This window comes from Phymastichus coffea, unplaced genomic scaffold (genome assembly GCF_024137745.1).
Source record: "Phymastichus coffea isolate CEN01 unplaced genomic scaffold, Cenicafe_Pcof_1.1 PCOF00001, whole genome shotgun sequence".
Lineage (NCBI taxonomy): Eukaryota > Metazoa > Arthropoda > Insecta > Hymenoptera > Eulophidae > Phymastichus > Phymastichus coffea.
The window spans coordinates 17,104,650-17,114,423 of record NW_026706812.1 but is presented as its reverse complement, the minus strand read 5'-3'; the positions used below and the strand labels follow the sequence as shown (position 1 = coordinate 17,114,423).

General features: G+C 37.8%; 1 protein-coding gene across 2 annotated transcripts; it reads left to right on the top strand.

Annotated features, from left to right (window-relative positions):
* The first annotated feature begins 6,705 nt into the window (after positions 1 to 6,705).
* Positions 6,706 to 8,451, top strand: LOC131675455 (uncharacterized). Of its 2 annotated transcripts, XM_058954445.1 has the most exons (3): positions 6,706 to 7,456; positions 7,836 to 8,029; positions 8,141 to 8,451. In XM_058954445.1, exons 1-3 carry the CDS (start codon positions 7,329 to 7,331, stop codon positions 8,209 to 8,211), a joined length of 393 nt encoding a protein of 130 aa, XP_058810428.1. In that variant the 5' UTR covers positions 6,706 to 7,328; the 3' UTR covers positions 8,212 to 8,451. The 2 variants fall into 2 exon arrangements, with proteins under 2 accessions (XP_058810428.1, XP_058810423.1); XM_058954440.1 differs by having other exon boundaries at positions 7,836 to 8,451.
* The last annotated feature ends 1,323 nt before the right edge of the window (positions 8,452 to 9,774 follow it).

Sequence of the window (9,774 nt, the reverse complement as noted above, 5' to 3'; positions counted from 1 at the left end):
AGCAGGTCAGCGTTAGATAGTGGCGGTTTAACAGTTGTTCTGGCTGGGATGTCATCATGAGTCACAACCATTTTTCTATTAATTTAATTTATCTACTATTGGTTTAAGTTAATTTCCTATAATCCGTTCGACAGTGACCAAATCCGAAACCTTCCCAGAGTCTGAACTGTCAGAGTCTGGTGTCAAATCTAAGCTATATACGGACCTCACACGAACTTGAACTGTCGCTCCTTGAAATAGTTTCAAGTCAGACTTTGAACTGTCAAAGTCTGTGGCAACGTAATCGTACTGTTCAAGTCTGAACTGTCAGTACCTGACACAGTCGAGTTCAACTCGTTGTGAGTCTAAAGTCTATAGCCAGGGTTTGGAGCTTCGGAATTGGCCTTCACGGGTACGTAAAATCGGTCAGATTTTATACGCTCGTAATTTTCTTCTAATAATATACTGGTTGTCTTCAAAATAACTGTTTATCAATTTAATATTGATGGTCAGAAATGCTAATAATACTGGTATCAGTAACTTGTACTGATGGTCAGAAATTATACTATGTATCAGTATTTGTACTGATGGTCAGAATATACTATGTGTCAGTAACTTGTACTGATGGTCAGAAAATATGCTGTTTATCAGTATTTGTACTGATGGTCAGAAAATGCTGTTTATCAGTATTTGTACTGATGGTCAGAAAATGCTGTTTATCAGTATTTGTACTGATGGTCAGAAAATGCTGTTTATCAGTATTTGTACTGATGGTCAGAATTGCTGAAAATAAGCTTATTAGGTTATTTCCGATTCAACAATAAATTACATAAACATGCTTATTTTAAAATGTTAATAACATATAATAAACATATAATTATCAATATATATATAGTAATAGGGTGGTCAGATTAATTCGCAAATTTCTGATCGGTAACTAAACGCGGATCTAAACGTTGGGCGCCACTTGTGGCAGGGAATTTCGGGGGGTTTGACCGCGCTCCGAGTTCTTCCGCCACAAGGCCTGTTTGGCTCTACCCCCGATTATTTAGGGCGCCAGACCGTCGGCTGATTACGGCGATCGTCGGGGGTAAGGCCAGTAGGGTTACGCGTATCCCGGTCTGCCTAACGGCGATTGCGCAGAGTGGGCAGATGGGGGGATACGCGTTGTACCCGCGGTTCAGGCCTTTGGTGTCCAACTTTCCTTCGATTTCTCCTTGACTAGAGTACGCTGGCAGCTCAGATGATGACTCCTTAAGTCAGGTCGTGAGGACGTTCGAAATCGCGCGTATTTTACCTAACGAATGATCCGAAAATATAGCGAATTAATGAAACCCGTATGTAACCGTTCGCGGCTGAAAATCTCTAGCATGCAACAGGGGTAGGTTATCCAGTAAATTATATATATAAATATAAAGATAATTAATCGTTTTATTGATGCATTAAAATTTTTCACATACGAGGTCGGAATAAGTATGGTCGGTAAAATTCTGAGTTTTCATTAATCCCTAAAAATACAATTTAATCGGTTCCTAAAATGGCGGAAAGGTCAGCGCGAGTAACAAATCGCAATTTTCTTTTATAAGACCTAACGCTCAAATTCGGTTTGCGAAATGGCGGAAAGGTCAGCACAACTAATAAATCAAAACAATTTAATTCAATTGAACCTACGTTTGTACTAAGTAACTAACGAAAGGTCAGCGCGAATACTAAATTGCAAATTTCTTTGGTAAGACGAACACTTAATAAAAGTTGGCGAAAGGTCAGCGCGAATACTAAGTCGCAAATTTGTTTCATAAACTCTACACTCAATAACTGGCAAACGAAGGTCAGCGCGAATCCTAAATTGCAATTCTCCTTCGTAAACCGAACACTCAATTTATTTTCACGGAATGACGGACAGGTCAGCACGATCCGATAGGCACCGGCGTCGACGGATCCACGCGTCGCGACGACCTACGGCACTGAACAATTGATCCCCGCACTCCGCGATTAGTTAAAAAAAATATGAGTGGCACTTTGCCTACTTACAAATTTCTTCTTGCAGTATTAGCAGATGAAATTGACACAAATCTGGGGCGTCTAGCGCTAATAAATCGATAGCGAGATTAGCTGATAGAGAGAGGCTCCTTCCTTGCGGATATCCAGTGGCAAAAATGGACGAGAATCGGCTTCTCGCGGTCAAAGATCGTTTCTCTTCTCCTCTTTCCGAGAAGAAATGTTATTATTGGTCGGTATGCTAATTCGGATATCGGTAGCGCCCTCCGAATTTTTATCATTGGTCCGTATGTAAATTAGAATAATACAGCGCCCTCCTTAACTCTCCTACTTTCGCCGTTATTTACTCTCTCTCACCCCCACTAAGGTATCTATCATTAATTGTCGGAAAAGATCTACCCCTACTCTTATCTATTCGTCTATGCGGACGGAAATCAAATTTTATTCTAATTTGCCTATTGGTCGTGACGTCACTAGCGAATTTTGTCAGATGTTCGAATTCGGTTAGTTAAATTATCATTTAAACCTAAAGGGGGTAGTTGTCGCTCGCCATCATAATAGGGGTGTCGGTCGCGTGCGAATTTTACAATTCTATATTTGTTTCGTGTTCATCATTTTCAATTTATAATTTAATTTTAATCTCAGAAATACGTATATAATATACGCCGTTTCATTTGTAGCGCCCTCATCTTCGCATTTACATATTATTCTATTATTTTATATTGTCTGTCTCGCTCGCTCTTGTTTCGTCTATTTCGCTCGCTCTGTCTCGCTCGCTCTGTCTCAGTCTGTCTCGCTCGCTCTTGTTTAGTCTGCTTCGCTCGCTCTGTCTCGCTCGCTCTCAGTCTATATCGGCGCTTCAAGATGGCCGCTCAGTTTCTCGCGCGTACGCCTCGTGTCCTTGCGCCGGTTGTTGGAGCGCCTCCTGGGGCGCTCCCGTGTCGGTTCTGTGGTGTTGTTCCGGGTGTTTGTGTGTGTGGTCGCTGATTTTCGTGTGTGTGGCGCTCAGGATGTCGCCGATGATGTTCGGCAGCCCGACACAGCTGATTGCCGGCTGCCACTTCATCGGCGATTTTCTGCTCGCCCCAGGAGTGTCAGTGCCTTGTGAGTGTTCGTGTTAGTGTCTGGGAGTGTAACGGATCTGCATGTCATCAACATGCATCTCCGTTGCATTTCCCAGTCAGGTTTTGCATTTTTCTTTTGCCGGCCGGCAACACGTGGTCGGGAGTGTCTGTGAGTGAGTGTGTGCGTGCGCTCTCTTTTTCTGTGGTGCGCTCCTTTTTTTTTGTCTGCTCTTTGAGCATCCGTCGGATCGCGTTGGGCAAGTTTATTTCGCCCATATCTCCGGCGTGGTCGTTCGGACATGGAAAATAATAATTGTTCGGTGTAGGGCGTGTTTAGCTTTATTTTAAACAACCGGTTACGGGGTGGCAAGGGACGGGGATGGCCTTTCTGAGGTATTGCAAACAATGCAGCACTCAGGAGAGGCCTTGTAATGTGCCACATTACACGCCTTGGAAAAGAAGAAAAGAAGAAAGAATAAAACGGCAATTAGAGTTGTTATTTTCCCGCACGTGCACTAGTAGGCTTGGAAAGGTTACACAATACTAGTTTGAAATTTATGAAAAATTGATAAAAATTGGAAAAAGAAATTAAAGGCGTCCACCGTCACAGCTACCAGTTCATAGGTGCTATTCAAAAAAAATCATTTTAAATTAAATTAAATTATCTTTCTAATTGCGTGTTACCTCTTCCCGTTGCCAAGTATCAAAGAACTTTGAACAACGTGTGCAACTTTGAGAAACTCTTGGCCTTGACGACCTTTAGCGCATGAAAAATTTTGCATTGAAAATAAAACGATGACTAGAATAAAAATAAATTATTGTTGCATAACTTTATTCAAATTTTAGAATTTTAACGAGATATTCTATATAATTATAGCACGATTATATCCAGTCAGATATAGTAAAAATTGTGTTTACAAAGTCATTTTGATATAAACAAATTATAAACTTTAGCAAACTAGATGTATTAATTTTTAAAATTTATGACATACATATACTAAATAGATTTGCTTAAAATGCCATTTCATCATCTACAAACTTTTTACAATACTAGCATGACAGTTTCTCTTCTATCATTAGGAAAATATGATTGAAAAGCCGCGTATCTACAGGCACTTTGTGAGCACCTGAGCATATTTTATGCATTTTTTGTTTAATAAATTCAGAATTGACTATAGATTTTAAGCGTGTGATCATCGCACGAAAATCAATGAACCGAAGCAAAGTCAAAACTGATAAAACTGTAATAATACCTTATATACTTTTCTAATCATATATATATTAAAGACGCTTCGGGTTTTCAGTGAAAATATTTACGATCGAGATGTAAGATAAGAACTAATCCACTATACAAAAGTCGTAATTAGTAATTAAAAGGCTTTATCACTAAAAATTGACACTTTGTAATTTCAATACGTACTTTTAATAACTTTTAATAATAGAAAAGCAGAAAGAATAATAGAATAACAAAGAAAAGGTTTCGAAAATATGCTCCATGTCACCCTGCTAATCAATACTGTCCATTTCTGAAAATATCGTTTATCATTTTTGTAAGGTAGTTTAAAAATAGTAATTTCATACGTGGAAACCATGTATTGAAACAGTCGATAAAATCCAACGCAAATACAGTAATTCCATGCTCTTTAGAGAGCATAGAGAGATATATTAGATTAACTTATTTAAAAGAGAGCGTTTGTTGGTTCACATTAAAAAATATTATTTTATATAAAAACGTTATTTCATCAATATTTTCATCTTTAAGAAAGACATTTATTTTTATTCTTCAAAAAAGTGCTGTACGAAGACCTAACATGGTAATGGTAACATATTGCTAACTTTTTCTTAATTCTGTAATGTTTTACGTAGTTATGTTAAAGTTTTAAAACGGTTAGATATTACCACGGATTATTGTATTATGTCGATTGATAATGTTGTTTGAATGCTACTTCTTTTTTTTTATTTATCAGATTATTTTAATTTACTTGAATTTATCTCTTTAAATTTCAGATGTTTGAAATTGTTAACTGTTTTAGACATCCTTACTCCCTCTCCACTCAGACTTGCTAAGTCAAGATAGATTTTGCTGTAAATCCTTTGAACCGGCTGACAATATTAAGGTTCCAATTCAAGGAAAATGTTAAATGTTACACTCACCAATTCTCGCTCTCAATATTGCCGTATGTATGAAAGGGGTCATCGAGTAGCCAGAGTTTTGCATGAAAATGAGTGAATGAGAGCTATCGTGAGGCTCAAGGGAGAAAGAGAGAGCTATCATGAGGCTCACAGCATGAATAGAAGAGCTTGCTCCGGCATGTGAGATGAAGCGAGGATTGAGACCTGTGGCATAAACTAAAAATTAACCTATATAAGTTAATGTAGCCAGCTGGCTGAGGCTGAGCTGATTATCTTTGCACCGAGGGGTGCGCGATAAATGTCATAACGGTATCTTAGGAGCACTTGGCGTGTTCCCAAGTGTTACACGGCTTTTTCTCTTGCATGCAAGGCTGATAGGAAGGGCGAACTTATTTCAATTCAATTAAAACTCTAATTATTTACAATATGCGAAGCAACTTTATTTGTTTTTCGTGATTTATGCTAACTGAGACATCTAATGCGCGGAGAATTTTGAGCTATAATTTATATTATACTCTTTATCCCCGGAAAAAAAATAAAGGGAAAAAAGTAGTTTCAAATTCAAAGCTAATTTATTTGATCGATTAAAAAGAGGTTTCCATTGCAAATTTGTTATTTTTAATAAGTAAGTAAAAAATAAGCTAAAATGTGTTAAACGTTATTTTCAGTTTACGTAATCTAGTCAATTACAATTAAAAAAAATTTTCCTTATCTACCTTTCCAATAATTTGCTCCGCTCTGAGGTCTTGTTGTTGAATTTTGCTATATACATGGCCAGGCTACAACATACGGTGCACTTACTGATACAGAGAAAATAAAGATTCGTAAAAAGATGTGTTATTCCGATGGTTCGTTTTTTAACTCAACTTATTTAATTAATTTTAAAGTAATTATTTAATTGTGTTTATTTTGTGGAGTGTCTAGTATTTGTTTCCATTTTTGTATTGTTTATACGTTATACATTAGTGTTCTTCTTTATTAAGAAACCTTTTTATTACTAAAATGAAATAATGATTCTTATTCTATTTATTGACCATATTACATTTTTCTATAGAAATAACAAAAAATGTTATCTAAAAATTATTATTGTCGCTAAGGAAGTGCTCAGGTCATTGCTCATTCATACAGATTATTAACATTAAAATATATAGGAAATAGATTGATGTTTCTTTGAATTATAAGCGTTTATGCATTTTGATTTGCCTCTGTACTGCTGGTTAGTTGTAACGCGTTAGGAAGAGAGAAAAGTTTAATTTAAAAAACTCACGGATGAACACTGAAAAAAAAAATTGATACAAAATTTTACGATTGTATAAACCGCAGGTTATCGAAATAAAAAGAAAAAATATCAAATTAAGAGGAAAAAATCTTATTTTATAAACGGTATTTTGTATTAAAAATACAAAATAAACCTGAATAATTAAAATTAATATTTATATTAAAATAATTTGTTTATATGCTACAGTAATGTGACGTCCGAGTCACTTTCTCAGGAACGTCTGAAGCAAACGTTATCTCAAATGCTCTATTCGGTTTTCGTTATGCCTTAACTAGGATGAGTAATTAGAGAGATAAGAGCCACTATTCATGCGGATATCGGAATAAAAAGTTTATTCTAGTACAAGACTTCCAAAGAATACCATAACTCAATGAAATAGGGTTTTGTATGTGAATATATCAAGCCTAGCCGATATATTCACAAAGAAAAAATTTAAAATAGAAAACGCCACGATTGTCTTATTGAAAGGTATTTTGGACCACGCTGAAGTACCCTTCGAAGACGTAGAGGAAAGTATGCGTAACTAACTAGAGTGAAATGAAGAGAAAACAAAAGAGAAATATATTTGTTTCGATTTACTTTCTTTATTTTCTGATACAGATGATAGTTTGCACTCACTAAATTCGATATTTTCTGTCTTTTTGTGCTCGCGCACGCCCTTTTAAAACCTGATAGTGGTTGGGAGGGAATTCCTTGTTGATGTTGATGCCCAAGCGGAGCAGGCTGAGGCCGGGGCCGAGGTTGAAGCCCAGGTTGAGGCCGAGGCCGAGGTTGAAGCCCAGGTTGAGGCCGAGGTCGAGGGCGTCATAGAGGAGCCCCATATCACTCATAGGCTGGGAATAAGAGTGGGACCCCGGGACGAAACCGCTTACAGGATGGCTATCGATGAGATTAATTCTATAGCAGTAGAACCGACTCCTACGTGTTCCGGAGCGTCCAACATTATGATGGAAAAGATCACAGGTGATGACGATCTCCCTGGGCCATCGGTTAGAGTTCAGACGTAAGTAAAAGTTTGTAGCTGAAAGTGCGACTTCATAATTTAGGGAATGGACTGCTGACGGCAGTATTTTCAAACCTAATAGCGGGCTTGAATGTCTAATAGTTCAGCTATGCAGATCATAGGGAATAGATATCGGCTAGCTCTCGGACATCCATTTCCTCTTTCATACTACGATATGGTTATGTATCTCTATGTCAGAGATCAGGAATGTGAGTTCGGAATCTAGTGAATAGCTGCTCCCATTAGATATCCGTACGACTTTACTTAATTCTTTACAGGAACAATCTTACCCTATCCTACGTATACAAATACTTTCGTTCTACTATGAATTCTTAGATTTCGCTACTATACTTACCCTTATCAATATTATTCATTACAGACGAGGGCAGCATAATTATATCTTGCGCCCGAGGCTGCACGTCACGTCCATTAACGCCGCCTTCTCATTTTTGGCGCAGAATCCCGCCAAGAAAACAGGTGCCCCACCCCCTCCCAAACGAACAACTGATCACGAGAGGCTGTGGAAGAGAGGTGATGCAGCTCTTGTTCTCTTCGAAAACTACCCGCTATGGGGTGCGATCTTCATTCAACATTTGGAGGATGATAATGTAAAGATCATCACTCCAGATGACCTTCAAGAACGTATTGTCTCTGTCAATTCAATCCAAATTTATGACGCTAAAGATCAGGCGAAAGACATCAAAAGCTTCGAGGATCCATCGATAAGACAAACGGCCAGAGAAGCGGCCAAGTGATGGCTGATTATGCCAGTAGGAGTGTCATTAATCTTCAAGAGGAGTTGGAAAAAGTATTGCAACAGAAAATTGAAATGGAGAGAGAACAGGCGTCTAGCAAAGACAAGAAGAGACCAAGGAAGCCGACAGATGAAGGGGGTGGACCAACCAAAAAACGGAAATGAAAATTATTGTATAGTGTAAAATAAATAGTGGTTCTACCAAGCTGGATATTGAGCTCGCGTCATACTTTGTACACTCATATTCCCAGTAGTAGGCATACGGATAATGTTCACGGCTTGACGTATTCAAATTCAGCTATAGTGTAAAAATGAATGCCGAAACAAGGTCGTAACAGCCATGCCGAGTAGTGAGCTTGCCGAACGCTATTAGAACTGCCATTCCCAGATGTGGGTATGAGCGGTGCTCTTCAGACCGACATCTGGAAATGGCAATTCTAATGGCGTTCGGTAAGTTCACTACTCGGCATGGCTGTTAGTACATTTTTTGTAGTACATTTATTGTGACTTTTAATTCAAAAACATAATTTGAAATAGTTTCATTCTTCATCGGGCCACTCCTGTCTGTCCAAGGTATTAATAGGACGCGACGGCAAATTGCAGATGGATTTCATGGAATAAAGCTGTAGTCCATGATAGTTTAGGTTATCTTCGTACACAAATCTATCATATTTCTTCAGGGATTCCAACAGGAATTTTTTTGACGAAAAAATGAACGTCAAAAATATCCTGTTATTTTGGAGGACGGTAGCAGTCGGCCACACATTGAATTTTATTTTTGGACTTTTTCCGCAAATTGTGCAAATGTCAGAAGATCTTGCTGCCTCTTTTAGAAAAACAAGTGCTATGATGCTAGGGTCGTACTTTTTGTATTCACCGTATATCTGTAAAAATAGAATATGGAAATTATTAACAAATCTTCAAAATCATGAATATGAATATAAATTACTATACCTCATCCCAATCAAAGTCAGGGTATCGACGAATCAATCTTAAAAGTAACACCTGGTTACTGTTGAGATTGAGCAATTGATTTTTGGTCTTCATCTGCATGTCTTGTATACTAGTCTTGAAGCTGTTCTGCACTTTCTGCTGTGCATTCAATGTCTCAATCAATTTGTTATAGGAGGACCACTTTCTTTCTGATCTATTATTAATGTATATGAATAGTGCTACTGCCCACTTTCTAGATTTTAAAATTTCATTGAATCTTTTTGTTACTATCGAAGACAATTTACTAGTGTTGCACATTCGTGGCTTCATCTGTTTCGATGTTTCGAAAGATTGCACACAATTAAATCGTATGCCCTCTCGGGCATATTTTGTCTGTTTGTGAACCACTGTAAGTAAATCCTTAAGTGTCTTAGAAAAGCAACAGCCTTTTTGCATCAACAGAAATGCCACTATTTCTGTGGTCACCTTTTCATCTAGATCTTCCTCATCAACTTTCTCCAAAATAAGATTGATATAATCAGCTAATTTCATATCAACCAGTCTGTTCAAAAGCTGCTCCGCCTTTTCGTGCGTCAACGTGAATGAAGCAGTTCGCATGAACGTTTGCATG